The following is an 18,572-nucleotide window of genomic DNA, read 5'->3' as shown; positions in this document are numbered from 1 at the left end:
AATGATATATTTATTCCTTGTGTAGTCCATAATTTATTTTTAGACTTCTGTTTGATTTACCTTCAGGGGAAAACAATTTTCAAAAGAGGAAGTAACTTTATTAATGTATGCTTTGTATTTTCCATTGAGTCAGAAGTATTGCAAACATCTATCCAGTTAATGTCTTTGAGCAATCTCTTAAAATTCTCAATTTTTGACTGATTTATTACCCCATGTACTGAGGTTCAATAGATGTTTTATCCTGACAAGTTTCAACATTTAACACAAAATGCTGCAGGTCATGACCAGATAGCCCATTTACTATTGGTTTCATGACATGAGATTTTTTTCCTAGATTTGTCTACAAAGATATTATCAGTATCAATCTCAGAGCATTTACAATCACCAGTTGTGAAGTTCACAGTAGGAATTGTATTGAATGCCAGTGTTGATGATTGTGATAATAGCTCACTGACAGAGCTTTTCAATAAATCCACATTATAATCACCAGCAACCACTAATTCCTTGTTTTTTACTTGGGATAACAGTGCTACTAGATTTTTATGAAGAGGTTAAAGTTTCCTGAAGGTGCTCAGTACATACTTACTACTATAAAGGTCTTATTACAAAATACTACTTCTGTTGCACATGTTTCTAAGTGCTGCTCTCAGCAAAATTTATTAATAACAATATTGTTGAAATCAAAACAGTTTCTGACAAATGTGGCAACTCTCCCTTCTCCATATTTTCTCTACAGGTGTAAGAAGCTAACTTGAAACCCGTAACATGTAACATATTTATATCAGTGGTCACATGATGTTCAGAGAGGCAGATTATATTAACTGGCTTGCCCAACTTTTAATTCTTAATCACAAATAAGCAACTCATTAAGCTTACCCCTTATTCTTTGGATATTCTGATGCAATAAGTGTAACTGATTTTGTGCACTGGCTGAATCAATCTAATTTTACTGTCAATTTTTGAAAATCTCTGGTTTCAATCAGGGACTATTAGCATGAACTGTGTACATTAAAATTTGCTTTCTGGCTGCCTGTTCTATCAATTTGGATGTCATTTTCAGCCTGTGTGCTGACATCTTTTGTTTCTGCCCTCCCTACCCTAAAAAATCTGTTGTTGTGTTACTTGCAACCACTGGTACTTTACCACTTGTAATAGTGCCCCTCTCCCTTAAGTTATTTGCTATTAGCCTAGACAGTCCCACCTACTGACTGAATCAACAGGACCCACACCAATATGAGAACCCATAAATGATCAAGGCAGCTGTTCCACCTCTAAATTAAGTCATCTAACAAAAGAGTTTATATGAGGCTGGTCATGGGGCCTCAGAACAGATCCAAGCCCAACATCAGTATGTCTCATTGCTGGTGCCATCTTCAAATCAGCATTCATGACAAACAGTTATGAAGCAAAGAATAGTTACTGTGAAGAAATACTGAGACCAAAGAAATTAACATAAATTTAAGGACAGCTTGGTGGCAAGGACCAAGGACTTGTTGTAATGCCAGTTCTCTCTTGCAAAGTTCTGAGAAACTGGTGTCTGGCAGAAGGATCCAGATGACATGTATGGTGAAATGGGCACTGAAGTCATGACTGTCACGTTGCAGAGCATGCTAGGCAACAGGATCTTGTGTGGTGCCAGTATACACCCTCTGTCTATTTCCATAACACCTTGGTGGTAGTCATATGAATGTAAAATGCTGAATGATGTTTACATAACAGAATGGACACTACATGTTTCTTTTCACAGGTGACTCTGCTCTTGATAGCATATGTTTTGCCCTTTACAGGGCAGGTAGTTGGTGGTAGGAGGATTCATAGGGCAAGTCTTACAGCAGGTAGGAGCCATAGGGTGGGCAATGGGTGCTGAAGGATCATAGCATCTAACCATGAAACATTTCAGTCTCACTCCCTACAGCACTATATTTTCACCTTGCAGAAATAAGTGTAACTGTTATTTCAATAGCATGTCAAACCAAATATGTGGCAGTATATAAGTATTTAATCAAGCTAGTACTCTTTCAGGCAGCTTTCCATTTTGTCATAAACTACTTACCAAAACTAATATGTTGCCTCACTCACCAAAATGTTGTATTACATGAAAACCATATGCATCTGAACACTGCATCATACCTGTGAGATACAACATACATTTTAGGTTCCAACCTTGTTAGCTAAAGGAGAGCATTTCCAACAGAAAATTATCCTAACGCGAGGTCAGGCTCCCTAACCATTGGTTGTCTGCCTAACACATTTCTCATTACTTTACTTCATTATTTTGTTGATGCATTATTACTACCTTATATCCTTCTTCTTTACTTGCTTCATTACTCAATTAACTAAAAAATGAACATTTACTTTGGTACTTATATACAAAAAATGAATCTAGAGGCTAACACTTCCATGTTAACAAGTCCTAGTACTACATGCAAACTTTGCTCTCATTACACAACAGACAAAATAATGATTGTTAAAAACATTACACTGCATACCATCATATTATATTAAACTCAGGGCTGAAGGACAATACACATATGTACCTTTCTTTATTGTTTGAAGCGTTATTGTAGGCAATTGCATTTAACTTATGTTCATTTCACTGATGCCTGAACGGCCATAATATGTTACCTTTCACCAAGTGTTAATCTTTCCTAAGTAACTGCAGTGAGCACTAAAACCTTTTATATGTTACAAAAAATGGTAATAAACCATGTATTCAAGAGTCCTCTCTTTCTTTATTTCTGCTGTTACATAAATTCCTGCTGTCTCCACATATGAGCTGATCATAAGTATGATTTTCTAATATTTTCATATTTCTCACATATCCTGACATACTTTATATTGTACAGTAACTTTTTGCTGAAAGAAATTTATTCCTGCTGAAACCAATTCATCCTAATTATCCTCATTAGACCATTCAAAACCAAACTGTAGATATATATACTGTGCATGCTTCATAATTAAATTATTATTATTAAATAAGAAATAATTAAAATAGTGAGTACCTTAAAGAATTCCCATGCAGTAGGATATGATGGTCTTAGTCGGGACACTCTTAAGAAATGTATGCATAAAATTGCATCAGCTTTATCAACAGTTATAAAATTTCATATGGAAGATGGTATATATCCCTCTTTCCTGATGAAGCAACCGTTGGTTGCAAAAGCTTGAATTTTGTGTCTATGTTTGTGTTTGTTTGTGTGTCTATCAACCTGCCAGCGCTTTCGTTTGGTAAGTCACATCATCTTTCTCCACATTCCACGTGGGAAAAATATATCTAAAAACAAAGATGATGTGACTTACCAAACGAAAGTGCTGGCACGTCGATAGACACACAAACAAACACAAACATACACACAAAATTCTAGCTTTCACAACCAACGGTTGCTTCGTCAGGAAAGAGGGAAGGAGAGGGAAAGACGAAAGGGTGTGGGTTTTAAGGGAGAGGGTAAGGAGTCATTCCAATCCCGGGAGTGGAAAGACTTACCCTAGGGGGAAAAAAGGACGGGTATACACTCGCACACACACACATATCCATCCACACATATACAGACACAAGCAGACATATTCAGAGGCAAAGAGTTTGGGCTGAGATGTCAGTCGAGGCGGAAGTGCAGAGGCAAAGATGTTGTTGAATGACAGGTGAGGTATGAGTGGCAGCAACTTGAAATTAGTGGAGATTGAGGCCTGGTGGATAATGGGAAGAGAGGATATATTGAAGAGCAAGTTCCCATCTCTGGAGTTCGGATAGGTTGGTGTTAGTGGGAAGTATCCAGATAACCCGGACGGTGTAACACTGTGCCAAGATGTGCTGGCCGTGCACCAAGGCATGTTTAGCCACAGGGTGATCCTCATTACCAACAAACACTGTCTGCCTGTGTCCATTCATGCGAATGGACAGTTTGTTGCTGGTCATTCCCACATAGAATGCGTCACAGTGTAGGCAGGTCAGTTGGTAAATCATGTGAGTGCTTTCACACATGGCTCTGCCTTTGATCGTGTACACCTTCTGGGTTACAGGACTGGAGTAGGTGGTGGTGGGAGGGTGCATGGGATAGGTTTTACACCGGGGACAGTTACAAGGGTAGGAGCCAGAGGGTAGGGAAGGTGGTTTGGGGATTTCATAGGGATGAACTAAGAGGTTGCGAAGGTTAGGTGGATGGCGGAAAGACACTCTTGGTGGAGTGGGGAGGATTTCATGAAGGATGTATCTCGTTTCAGGGCAGGATTTGAGGAAGTTGTATCCCTGCTGGAGAGCCACATTCAGAGTCTGATCCAGTCCCGGAAAGTATCCTGTCACAAGTGGGGCACTTTTGTGGTTCTTCTGTGGGAGGTTCTGGGTTTGAGAGGATGAGGAAGTGGCTCTGGTTATTTGCTTCTGTACCAGGTTGGGAGGGTAGTTGCAGGATGCGAAAGCTGTTTTCAGGTTGTTGGTGTAATGGTTCAAGGATTCCGGACTGGAGCAGATTCATATGCCATGAAGACCTAGGCTGTAGGGAAGGGACCGTCTGATGTGGAATGGGTGGCAGCTGTCATAATGGAGGTACTGTTGCTTGTTGGTGGATTTGATGTGGATGGACATGTGAAGCTAGCCATTGGACAGGTGGAGGTCAACTTCAAGGAAAGTGGCATGGGATTAGGAGTAGGACCAGGTGAATCTGATGGAACCAAAGGAGTTGAGGTTGGAGAGGAAATTCTGGAATTCTTCTTCACTGTGAGTCCAGATCATGAAGATGTCATCAATTAATCTGTACCAAACTTTGGGTTGGCAGGCCTGGGTAACCAAGAAGGCTCCCTCTAAGCAACCCATGAATAGGTTGGCGTATGAGGGGGCCATCCTGGTACCCATGGCTGTTCCCTTTAATTGTTGGTATGTCTGGCCTTCAAAAATGAAGAAGTTGTGGGTCAGGATGAAGCTGGCTAAGGTAATGAGGAAAGAGGTTTTAGGTAGGGTGGCAGGTGATCGGCGTGAAAGGAAGTGCTCCATCGTAGTGAGGCCCTGGACGTGCGGGATATTTGTGTATAAGGAAGTGGCATCAATGGTTACAAGGATGGTTTCCGGGGGTAACAGATTGGGTAAGGATTCCAGGCGTTCGAGAAAGTGGTTGGTGTCTTTGATATATATATATATATATATATATATATATATATATATATATATATATATATATATATATATATATATATATATATATATATATGGTTATAATAGAAGGAAACATTCCATGAGGGAAAAATATACCTAAAAACAAAGATGATGTGACTTACCAAATGAGAGTGCTGGCAGGTCGACAGACACACAAACGAACACAAACATACACACAAAATTCAAGCTTTCGCAACAAACTGTTGCCTCATCAGGAAAGAGGGAAGGAGAGGGAAAGACGAAAGGATGTGGGTTTTAAGGGAGAGGGTAAGGAGTCATTCCAGTCCCAAATATGTCTGCTTGTGTCTGTATATGTGTGGATGGATATGTGTGTGTGTGCGAGTGTATACCCGCTTTTTTCCCCATAAGGTAAGTCTTTCCGCTCCCGGGACTGGAATGACTCTCCTTACCCTCTCCCTTAAAACCCACATCCTTTCGTCTTTCCCTCTCCTTCCCTCTTTCCTGATGAGGCAACAGTTTGTTGTGTACACTTGCGCACACACACACATATCCATCTACACACACACAGACACAAGCAGACATTTGTAAAGGCAAAGACATATCCTTTTGTCTTTCCTTCTCCTTCCCTCTTTCCTGACGAGGCAACCGTTGGTTGCAAAAGCTAGAATTTTGTGTGTATGTTTGTGTTTGTTTGTGTGTCTATCGACCTGCCAGCGCTTTTGTTTGGTAAGTCTCTCTCTCTCTCTCTCTCTCTCTCTCTCTCTCTCTCTCTCTATATATATATATATATATATATATATATATATATATATTACACTCCCTGTCACATTTGACATTCACTGAAGTCAACTTCATGCTGTGGTGACTAGTAATTTTTGAGGAAATTTTATACTATGTTTCTGGCAATTGATTGAAGTTTTATTTTTGAGAGAGTATCATTCTCATTTTCATCTATGATACTTTGGAGTCAGGTGTCAGGCTGCCACATTTACAGGCTTGTAAAAATTTTGTAACAGCCTTATTTCAATTCTCTGGTCATTTAGAAGTCAATTTATTATACTGATTCACATTCTATCATTAAGCCTTATTTGAATTCTCTGGTCATTTAGGATTAGTTTATTGTACTGATTCATATTCTATCATTAGTTTCATTCCGATTTTAGCAAGCGTGCATACATCTCTGCACTTATTTGACTGTTACTAATAAATACTTGAACATAAAACATAAACAACTCTCATTTTGTAATTGTCGGATAGTTTTTGTAAGAACTAAAATTAGTATTCCATTTCTATTTGTGCACTAAACTCACAGAAATATTAGGAACATTTTCCAGCTAATAATCTTCACAATACGTGCAAATTTGTAAAAAAATATTTTTATTGGGTATATTTTATGAGTTTCCATACTAAAGGCTTAAAGCCATGTAAAATTTTATGTTACAATGTGAGACGGAAGTGTTAATATGTAACTGAATGCTGATAGCGTGTGTACACTAGCAACATTTCTATTGTAATCCATAACTTTCCTGTTTCTAATAATGAATGACATTGGCAGAAACTATTACAAATACATTCAAGGAGTGGTGATTCAGACATGGGTGTGTAAGTTTTCCAACAGTTTTTAGAACCGCTTTTGTTACAGTAATAAACATGTGATTTTGAAAGAGGATGTCATGTCAACCTGGATTTCTTGAAATTTCTTTTAGTACTACCAAATCAGAACTCATCAAACTGCACCAAATTTTGGTGGAGCAGATAACATGCATATATTTTATTCCATTCTATTCTATTCAATTCTTTTAAACTAATGCAGAATCAGAGATTTCCAATAAATGAATATGAAATGGTGAACACCTTCTTTTACCATTAGTAGTAGTAGTAGTACTACTAGTAGTAGTAGTAGCAGTAGTAACTTTATTCATCTGTAGATCTCTTTTTACAGGGATATAGGACATTTCAAAGTATTTACAAGTTTATGAATATAATAGAGGGAAACATTCCACATGGTAAAAAGATATATAAAAAACAAAGATGCTGAGACTTAACAAACGAGAAAGTGCTGGTAGATAGACACAATTACGTTTTCTGCAAATAATCCACTAACTTGTCCTTACTCCTCCTGGACTGGTGTAGGCAATGAGATTTCCTATAGCAACCACACAAACACACACACAAATTTCAAGCTTTCGCAACCCAAGGTTGCTTCATCAGGAAAGATGAAAGGATGTGGGTTTTAAGGGAGAGAGTAAGGAGTCATTCCAATACTGCAATACTGGGAACAGACAGACTTACATTAGGGGGGAAAAAGGACAGGTATACACTTGCACTTACACACATATCCAACCGCACATAAACAGACACAGGCTGGTGCCCCTCCCCCCTACCCCCACCCTTACGTTTTCTGCAAATAATCCACTAACTTGTCCTTACTCCTCCTGTACTGGTGTAGGCAATGAGATTTCCTATAGCAACTTTTTATAGCAACTATGGGAACAGCACTAATATCAAATTTTGCATCAATCTGGCGATGCCCTCCCGTGTTTCTCACTATACATTGGAGTTAGCATAGGGCTGGTCATGGAACCACAGAACACCCACAAAACCTATTCTTATGTGCTCACTAGCTAATCCTAGTTTGTATTTTTCATTATCAGCCATGCTTTCCATCTCCCCCAACTATCGGCACCTACTTGTTTGTTCTAAGTTTTCTTTTACCTAGCTAAGACAAGCATTTGGTTTCACAAAACTTTTGATGTGGTACTGTGCACCTAATTTTTCCTGTAGGAACAAAATTCTCCTTTTCCTCTTCTGTTTTGCATGCAACTTTTGTGTAAGTTTCTTAGCATTTTCCAGTGCACCCTATTTATCTCTGCATCTGCATGAGCATTTTCCTCCTCTAATTCTGGTACACATGAAACCTACCTCAAATAAATTTTTAATTTGATGAAAAAATTTTCCCATTTGCCCTTTGCTTGCCACCTTTTCCAAGCGCCCCTTCTCTTCTTCCCACTTCAACAGTCATAATTCAAATTTCATGTTTTTGATCTCTGCCTGAAAGGCATAATCATCAGCTCCTGTTCCTTGATTTAACAGTCTTTCTGACATAACCTACAATTCCATGAAAGAGCCCCAGTGATCACTCCATTCTCTTCCCTATTATAATGGCCCCATTGAAATCACAGTCTACAGTTGAACTAATCTGTGGTAACGTTTTTACTCATCACACATTACTGACTGATTTTAACACTAGATACAACAACATCAATGAAAAAGAACTTTATGAGGGTTTTGTTCAAAATAAAAGGCATGAAACAACACTGTAGGTATAACTGAAGTCTCTATTCAAATGTAATCAACAGAGGACTGAGCATAAATATCCCACTGTTTCATGAGCTGAAGGATTTCCTGTTCCCAGAGTTCCTGTGGTTGTAATAGGAGCTCATCCTCCACTGTGTTCTCCAGTTTGCCATCCAAGTTGAAGCTGTTCCCTTTGAGATGTTTTCAGCAGACCAAACATATGGAAGTTGCAGAGCAACGTATCTGGACTGAACAGTGAATGCTCAAGGTGCTCCCTCTTTTACTTGCCCTTCATACTTTGTATGACCTTTGACACATGTTACTGTGGAGCAGAATCATCATTCCATGAGTAGCCCAGGCCATATGGTCTTGACAGACTTGCATAGGCTATGGAGTGTCTCACAGCACATGTCAGTTAATGTTTTTTCCTTGCTCTAGGAATTCAATGAGTACTGAACCTCAGATGTTAAAAAAATGGTGAGCATCACCTTGAATGCTGAGGGCATAGGTTTTTAATATTTTACAGGGAGATGACAACACTGTGTCCACATCCCTAGATGTCTCACTTTGGTATCCAAAGCTGCCTAAGCAAATTTCAACCAGATTGATTGTTATGACATTTTGCAGCTTTTCATTTGAGCACTCTCCATAACATAGTGTTACCACATGATCCTCATATGTGAAATCAGTAATGAAATTATGACTGTTGGTGCAGTAAGGAAAATGTTTTCTTCAATCTGCATTACCTTATTGCACACAACATTAACACTTACAGTAATGCAGTAACACTTATATTTATAACAAGACGAAATTATTAAAAATAGCTTTTAATCACTTATTTATGTCATTATTTGCAATGGCAGAATTCCTAATGATCTCATGGGTATTGTCTTCCTTACAATTTATTATTGCAGAAGAAAGATTTTCGGATAATTATGGTTCTTTCCATAAGGCTCCACTGTAAACTCCTGTTTTGTGAACAAAAAGTCATGATGGTAATAAACTTGTGGACTTTATTCTAACTTATGCAAAGAAGTTACCAAACGAAAAGTTGAGAATGTGTACATTTTTGCTCCATACAACAAACTGAGAAAAGCAAGCAACCATTCATGGGGCACAGATTACTTAATAAGCTTTCACAGACTGTACAAGATCTACCTGAACAAGCATTCAAACAACAATGCCCACCCATTCTAGGATGTAAAGTAATTTATTAATTATAACAAAATACTGTAATGTACTTTTTAAGATATCATTGCATTGTACTATGTATCTGACACTGTCTACTGGTGTAATGGTACAATGACAATAAAATAAAAAATGTGGAAGAAAATTAAAATAGTACCACACTGGCACATAAACTCCATAAAAATATATCTAATACAATGCTGATTAAATACAACAGTGCATGGTACAGCTATCCACCTTTTTGGAAAATAAGCAAATTTCTGATTGTTACTTTCCTTTCTTTTCACATAGGTAAATATGGAAAACTAAATATTTGTGGTAGCATCTTACAATTTATGCAAACAAAAGAGATGCACAAAAGTGTTGAAAATGTAATCCAATCATCATCAGAAGAGAACAAAAAAAGTGTCAAAGACTGGATAAATCAATGTTTAACTTACCAGACAGAGATCTCCAACAACCACCTCTGCAGTAGACAAGATACTTTCCTTACCACCCCGTATAACTCTGATTCTGTGAATTTTTTCTATGACATCATGGATCTGAGCTACATGGCTATACTTGATGTAATCCATCATCGCAGAAAACAAGATAATAAGCAGAATACCAATTATTACTCCAATTTCATCAGCCCATGGGTGTGTCCATTTCTTGTCCCCCAGCAAGGATCGCTCTGTTTCAGTTAGTGAAGAAATAAGCAAAACAAAATTAATTACATTGTGCAAATTAATTGCTCTATCACAAATACACATTTCTATTTCATAAACATAAATTGTGAAGTGCAGGAAAACTAATTCAGCATAAGGAAAAATGCATGGAATTCTGTAGTTTTACATAACATTTTACATAAAATATTATTGTTGAACATATTCCCCAGTTGTCTCACTAACACACACAACACAAATAAAGTCAGTAACATGTCCTTTTCTTCCAACACAGATGAAATAGGAAAACAATTTCTTAGCAAAACTTTGTATAATCAATCTGATATCTTCACTTTCAAACACGTAGGAAATAGAAGAAAGATTTTTCAAAAATTTGAAACAGTGATACGCAATGAAATCGCTGAATAATAGTATAATAACAGAAGAAAACACAGTCGTTTTGAAAAACTGGCACTAAAATAGAAATCAAAGTAATTACAGCACATGTGGGTAGCCACATTTGTGATGAACATCTTGAATGTCCATTCTTGTTGTGCAAACTGCACTTCGAAGCAAATGGACAACAAACCTCTGCAGCACTAGTTAGTGGGGAAGTTTAAGGAATTTATCAGTTGCTTTAAAGATGATGCTATGCTTAGTTTCAATAAATATCAAGATAAAGAAAAGTAAATGATTTCATAAGAGTCTGACTACAAGTTTTAATAATGAAGGTCTGAAGTTGTTTCCTGTTATAGTGGAAAAGCAACAATTTGTTTTGATTAGTCACCAAACCTGGAGACTATTCATACATTTACCCTTTGTTTACTGTGTACCCGAGTTCTTATTTAATTGGATGGATAAAATGATCTACTCACTAGGTGGTGGCAGAACACACATATAAAAAACTGTTGTGATTGGCAAGCTTTTGGAGCCAGTGGCTCCTTCTTCAGGTAGAAGAGTTGAAGGTGAAGAAAGAATGGTGGAGGAAAAGGACTAGAGAGGTCTAGGAAAAGAGGTACATTTTGGGAAAGTCACCCACAACCACAGGTCAGGGGAGACTTACTGTATGGGATGAGAAGTAAAGACTGACTATTGAGGACTGCATTGGACAAGATTTGAAAACCTGGGAGCTTAAAGGTGGAATACAGGGTAATTTGCAAGACAAGATTACTACTGAAACATTGTGCACAAGTTAATAACAGTGAGAAGCTAAGTGAATTGTACGTAACAGAGGTTGGAGGGGGCAGTGAGAAATAGATGGGAAAGGCAATAAAAGATGTAGAATACTACAACAGAATGAAGCAAAGCGTAAATAACAGTGAAGAAAAGCTGAGATGCAAGAAATTATAAATTAAGGCCAGGTGGGTGGTGAGAACCAAGGACATACTGTAATGCTAGTTCCCACATGCGGAGTTCTGAGAAAATGGTGCCTGGGAGAAGATCTTATTATGGAATAGAATCTTCTGTGATGCTGACAAGGAAAAATGTACATTAACAAGGAACAAGCTGCAGCTGGAGACTAAATATTCCATGTACTAGCTATTATCAACAGCTGTACTCACATGTCAATAGTTTTGTTATGAGGAGTGACAGTGAGTAAGCAAGCAAGTAACATCTAGGTATATAGTCCTGTAGATACTATATGTATGGGCATACATATAAAGGTTCACAGTGCAGTATATAGGTAAATATTGAATGTATTTCTGTTATTTTGCTGTATGTCAGATCTTAGTGAAAAGATAGTAAGAACTAAAAAAATACCTTTCTTATCGGTTATTTGCTGCAAAATCTTAACATGGTTCTATAAACAGTGTTTATGGTCTTTCTTATTTAGGAAGGATGTAAACTTTGTGTAGATTGGATACATGTGAGCACGCCACATAGAACCATCATTTGTGACTACAGTATCGAAACTTAAATACAAAATTTAAAATCATAAAATTTCTGTTACCTACCACAAAATGGACTCCCATTTCAAGCAAGCAAGTGGTGCACTCAAATAAAATGTGGGCTTTCTAATACCATGAAATAGCTTTACACTGATGAAGAACGACAATAAATGAGTTGCAGTTTCGTGCAGCACAAATTTTATATTTGTACATGTAATAACTTCTTCTGCCCCCATGTATCTACTTTTTGGATAAGCATAACTTGTGATGTTCCTCTACCATCCCCCACCCCCCAACTGCCCCAACAAATGACAACATGGCAAGCACTGCCAACAATCATAGCTGATTTGTGGGAAGAGATAATTGGGTACCAGCTACTTGCCTGTCGTCTGAATTCAGGAGAATTAAACAAGGTGAGGCCACCAGTTCAGGAAAACTAAGAGAGGCAAGGTCACCACAGATGAAAATTCTTCATGGACAACAGCTACTGAGATAACAGGAAGTCTCATCAATGCCCAACTAGTTTGAGCACTGATCATCTCAAGGCTTCTTTTTCTGTGATGTTGAATGTTCATCATTCCCACCTAAGAAAGACTGTATTCCATGATACAAAAGGAATTGTACTGAATTTTACAAATGAAATATATGTCCAGCTGATGAAATATGAAATGGAGAAATAGCTATTAATAACAGAACACAGCCCTTCAAATTTTTCATGGTGTTACTCTCAGATGGGATTTCTTGCAGTTATCATAAGATCAGAGCTCCATATTCATGAAGCTATTCCAACAACTTCACATAACAAAATTGCTCTTGGATTCATTTGCCACTGAAGACATTGTTATCCCTCTATCATCAATGAGGCAAGTTCAGGTCATCATCAGTTGAGATGCTCAGTTGAACTAAGAAGCTTTTGCTGAATTTAAACAGCTACTCAGACTCACAAAGGAAAGTTCCATGCCAGCAATGAATATAAGAATTATAATGGTCATGAAGAAGAAGTGGTTATACATGGGGGAGGGGGGGGGGGGGGGGCTGACTGTTATTGAACTGCCAATAGGATCTGGCCAGAAAACAGGAACAGTATCTATGATCTATGCGTGATAGCTGCTATGTGTCAATTCTTGGATGCTTTCAAATCTGAAGTGGAGAAAAGACATCCCATGCTAAAACACCTTATCAACACTGGGAATCATCCACCAATCAGCCAGTGCTCTTATAGAGTTCCAATGACTGAATGATGGATAACCCAGGAGGGGGTGGAGAAATACTGCAAGATGACATCACTGAACCTTCAGAGAATCCTTGGCCCTCTCCTGTGGTGCTTGTGAAGAAAAGTGTTGGCACATGACATTTTTGCATTGACTAACAATGCAGAGTAGTATCCTGAAGAAAGACAAAGTAAATGAAATGGAGAAAGGGGCTGTTGATGTGTGTACAGCCTCAGAAACAAAGAGGAAAGATAATAAAACAGCTGTGTGTAGAGTATTATACCGGTAATGAGCAAGTTGTGGCACCCTGAAAATATTCCAAGTTCGGAGTTGGCGTGGCCACATGGGGGGCTCTCGGCAGGCCATGGCTTGTCGGCGGCCATGTGGTGCCGGACATTGGCCAGAGCAAGAGGGGTAGCCCCAGTGCATGGTCCAGACTGACTGTGTCACTGGGAATACCATGTTGACACTGTGTCAAAGGTGCTTTGTGTCTATGAAAGAGATTTGTATGGCAGGAGTGCCAAAGATGGTGGACTTCATGAAATCATAATGGCAGACATTTCACAGTTCACATAGAAATTAATAGTAGCCAGAGGAATCACGATACCTCAAAAAGAAACATGCACATTACCATTATTTGCACGACAATTCTGATGGTGTAATCAGATTTTCATTATCTTTATTATTTTAAAGTTTAGTATCTGACTGTAAATTATGCAAGTAACACTCAACAATAAATTTCCAAAATCTAAATGGTTCATCTGATTTTGTCAATCAATGTGTCTTTAGAAAGCTATTAGTGTAAACCTAAATTAGTGTGAATTACAGGCATGTAACTTGAATAGTACGTGCATTATTGGAGGTCAAAGTGGCTGATTACTATTAATAGCGTCAGGCCATAAGTATTCCACAATGACACAAAAAAACATTAGCAGCATGCTTATAAATATATTTATTCATGTATGTCTTTGTTTATATCTGATATATACTATTCATGAAGAAATTGGTCAAATATTTACTGTGTTTTAGAAAGCTCAGAGACATTAGGCTAATGGCCTACTTTTGGTTTCTATTCCTTTGATATATGTTTATTTGATTTGTTTATGTATTTAATAATGTGTGTTAGAGAGTGTTTATCGTCCAGCCATAGGGATATTTAATTTCAAGTTATTTAAATGTAAATCAAGTATTTCGTATGTGTTTCAATATGTTTGTGAGTGTGGGTTGGCTTGGAGAAATGGCGGGAGCACTCTAGCCAATCACAGCATTCGTTAATGGGGAGACTGTATGGAGGTGGGGGAGGAGCATTGGGTCACACAGAACAGAGGGTGCTAGACAGGAAGCAGCAATGGACAGTCGCAGGAACTACTTGGAGAGTGGAGCAGTTTGTGCATGGTCACGGGAGATAGAAATCTTTCGTAGTCCGACCTGTGCTTGTGAGATTTACATGGCTTCTGCAGTGAAGATGTAGTATGTATTTATAATTGAATATTTTGTGAGCTATGTAGTTGTTCATAACTAATTATGTGAACTAGGAATCTATTGGTTCGCTATTATTCAACTTATATTTTACGTAATTCCTGGACCATTGACACCAATAAGTGTTTGCAGTAATAAATGGCATTCTTAAAGGTACTTCTGCTATTGGTCTCAGCATTTAAAGTTGTTAAAAATAGTAGCTGCAGAAATTATTTAATTGCAATCTTTCATTTATAATTCTATGTTATGTTCAAAATTTGCAATTGCCGAGTGATATGAACCTTTGACCATTCGATTTATGTGTATATTCAACAAAACCAGCTGAAACTTTTAATATTTCAAATCTGAGTCTGAGGGTACATAGTTGAGGGCCACCACACTGCATTTTTTATTTGAAAGCCCACAATTGGAGGTTTGTCGTCCTGGATTTGTGTCCTGCAAAGTGGTAATTCCTTTGCTCTTTGTTATTCAGCATACCAGTCTGTAGGGTGAAACTCTCTCAAAACACAGTGAGAGATCGTTCTTCCTTCCCCCCCCCCCCCCCCCCCCCCACACACACACACACACACACATACACACACACACAAGTAGGTTTCTGGAAATAGTGAAATTACGTAGTAATTTTCACAATTAACACATGCTATCGATAGAGGTCCTAATCTATCACGTTAAAGGCAATTCATGTGGGGGCACAGATTCTAAATAAGTTGAGTGCAGGGAACAGTAGCAGTTAGTGCGTTTAGTGGACAGCAGTATCAGAGACAGATGGAACATGCAGTGACCGGCATCAGTTACAGTTACATCAGGCGACTTCTCCAGTGGTGGAAGCAGATCAACAGCAGTAAAATGGCAGTGTCTTCAAGTACTCCACGGCAGTCTTCAGTGTTGACTTCCACTACAACTGATGGCATCACCTTGGCAGGGGGAACCATCTCAGATCAGATAAGTGCCTGCACAAATAGTTGGATTGGATTGGGGGAAGAGACCAAACAGCGAGGGCATCGGTCTCATTGGATTAGGGAAGGAGAGGGAAGGAAGTCGGCCATGCCCTTTCAAAGGAACCATCCTGGCATTTGCCTGGAGCAATTTAGGAAAATCACAGAAAACCTAAATCAGGATGGCCGGACACGGGATTGATCCGTCATCCTCCCGAATGTGAGTCCAGTGTGCTAACCAGCACAAATAGTGAGATAGTGTTTAACTTTGAAGTTCAAGCTCCACTTACAGATCTCAGAAAATAAAACAGACACCTAGTATGTGTAATTCTGAAAACAGAAGTGAGCCAGTTAGTCCTAAATCAGAGCACGAAAGTGTAACTAGCAGGAATTCAGGCAAGGGGAATGAATGTGGGGGAGATATGATGTCTCGCTTAACGTAAATGAGCCAGGGATTGGGAAATAATACAATGGCAAAGAATATCAGTACATTTCGATCAGTTATGGATACAATTTGGACTGATATGGGTACAATGCAAATTGAAATAGGTTCTGCTATGAAAGAAGAAGTTGAAAAAATTACAGATAACCTTAAAATAGCAATTGATGATAAATTAAAATGTGTCTCAGTGGATAGGGGGAAAATTACAGACAAAAATGTAATAGTAAAATCCAAAATCAAATCAATGGAAAAAGATGTTGGGGAAAAAATGGATAAGATACATACGGAACTTGGGGGCAAGGTAAGCAACTGCATAAAAGTGCAAGATCCTCATAAAAGTAACATAAATTTAGCAATTAGTAACATTGCCAATTGTGCAGGTGAGAGTGAGAAAAGATGTGGGCAAAATTAAAGATAAAATAGAGTCCAATATTACTAGTGAAAATTAATTTAAAAAACAAATGCAATTCATTAGCCTCCCAACAGGCCATGCCAGTTATAAATATCCTTTGGGCAAATACCAGATCTGAGAAACATTACACAGATGATGGAAGATATCACCCAGTAAATTTCTTAGCTGCATGTAGGCATGCTTTTGTTCACAGTATGTTGGATGAAGCGAAAATAAAATATGTTAAAACGGCATTTGGAGGGAGACTCACAGTCTTGGGCAAACATTAAATGTAGTTCGTGCGAATCATACAAAGAGCTCAAAGTGTTTTTTGAATAAATTTTGGAGCGAGGCAAGACAGACATGGATCTGAAATGAATTCTTAAATGGGACGAGTTACAGGTGCATTAATAGGGTGATGAGAGATTTTTGCAAGTGCAAACTTGGCAAGCTTATGCATGTGAAACATCCATTGGGGGTTTAACAGAAATCACCATGTTAAAAAGGCGATTACACAAAAATTTGCAGTGGGATCTTGTCCATAGTCCATGTGATTCCATGGATGAATTTATAGAATTTGTAGGTAAATTAGAGAGGGCTTTGAAGTTCAAATCAGAGTAAACGGGATGGTAGTTATCAAAATGGGAATCCAAATAATCATCAACAAAATAATAATTGTGAGAGAAATCAAAGGAATTCTCGGGGAAACAGTAGCTGGAATGAGCAGAATGGTCGGACAACAAACATGTGTGATAACTTCCATGAATGGGACCAAAGTGAAGAACGCAGATTTGAAGGGACAATTCACGCGAAGTGCAATCACGTAACAACCAGTCAGGAAACTGATGTTCGCCATATGTCAGGTCCAGGGATGGTGATCTGAACAGGTGATGAAAAGGACTGGAGATAATGGTAATGGTAGAAATGTTGATAGGTTTGGAAAAAGGTAACAAATATGTAATGTGGAGTATATTAAAGAGGAAGGCTGTATATATGTCTCTTTCAATAAAAGCAGGTGCAAATGGTGGAAGTACAGATTTGTGAGAGATTTAAGTAATGGGAATAAATTTGCAGGGAATGATGTAAGCAATGAATGTGTAATGAATGAGTGTGTGAATGTGATGAATGGAAAGATTAAGTGGTTCAAAAAGAAATTAAAAAGGAGATGAATTTTGTAAAGCAAATTGTGTGGAGAGTTCTGAAGAGGTATTAGCAAGTAGTAGCAATTGCAGTAAGGAAGGTGTTGTAGTAGCAAGTCGATGTTAGTGAAATAGGTTTAGCTTTGGTCTCACCAGCTGCAAGTGAAGTGATAGTGTTTTGGCAGAAAGCATCAGTGTTACTAATGGAGGCTTAGCATTGGTCTCGTCAGCAGTTGAAGTAAAAAATGTATCGGTATAGGTAGATGATTTCTGTTTAAAGGAACAGAGTAATGGTAATTTGTGTAATGATGTAAAAGCAATGGTGTAAAAGCTACTGGTACTGATACTTTGGAGGAAGGAATTTATGTGTTTCTAGTCACAAATGATGGCAAAACTTAATGATGAATGTGTGGATCTAAAACATTTGTCAAAGTCTGAATGTGAGAATGTACATAAAGTAGGATTGGGGGTTAATCTGGATGAAAAGTGTGTAGAAATGGCAGTGTGTGCTGATTTTTTCCAATCACACCGGAATGTAGGAAGTCTGGAAGTCCCAAAATTGTAAGACTAGGTAGCAGCAATTTGTGTAATGTACCAGTGGGGGATAAAGTTGTGTACGATTCATGTAAAGTTAATTTGTCAACAGAGGGAAGTAAGGTTTCTGATGTGAATTTATATAGTGATTTAAATGGTGTATCAGCAGATAATATTGCTGAGATGAATATTTTTTGTGATGATGGTTTAGGCATTGATGTATTATTTCAGGAAGATAAAGTGTTTAACAGTGAATTGATGTGTAATTTTGTTGAAGCTGCAAGCGTCGATATTTTGGAGGGGAAAAACAGTAAAGTTG

General features: G+C 38.0%; 1 protein-coding gene across 1 annotated transcript in view; it reads right to left on the bottom strand.

Moving 5' to 3' along the window:
- LOC126188431 (calcium-transporting ATPase PAT1-like) overlaps window positions 1-10,779 on the bottom strand; it is a 71,048-nt gene extending 60,269 nt beyond the window's left edge. The window contains exons 1-3 of the mRNA XM_049930035.1: window positions 10,733-10,779; window positions 10,476-10,654; window positions 10,030-10,379 (exon numbers count right to left, since the gene is read on the bottom strand). Of these exons, the coding sequence (XP_049785992.1) occupies window positions 10,030-10,379; window positions 10,476-10,654; window positions 10,733-10,779 (576 nt within the window). The remainder of the gene's footprint in view (window positions 1-10,029; window positions 10,380-10,475; window positions 10,655-10,732) is intronic.
- Between the last annotated feature and the right edge of the window lie 7,793 nt (window positions 10,780-18,572).

Source organism: Schistocerca cancellata, chromosome 5, assembly GCF_023864275.1.
Source record: "Schistocerca cancellata isolate TAMUIC-IGC-003103 chromosome 5, iqSchCanc2.1, whole genome shotgun sequence".
NCBI classification, from domain to species: domain Eukaryota; kingdom Metazoa; phylum Arthropoda; class Insecta; order Orthoptera; family Acrididae; genus Schistocerca; species Schistocerca cancellata.
This window is presented reverse-complemented; position numbering and strand designations above follow the sequence as displayed.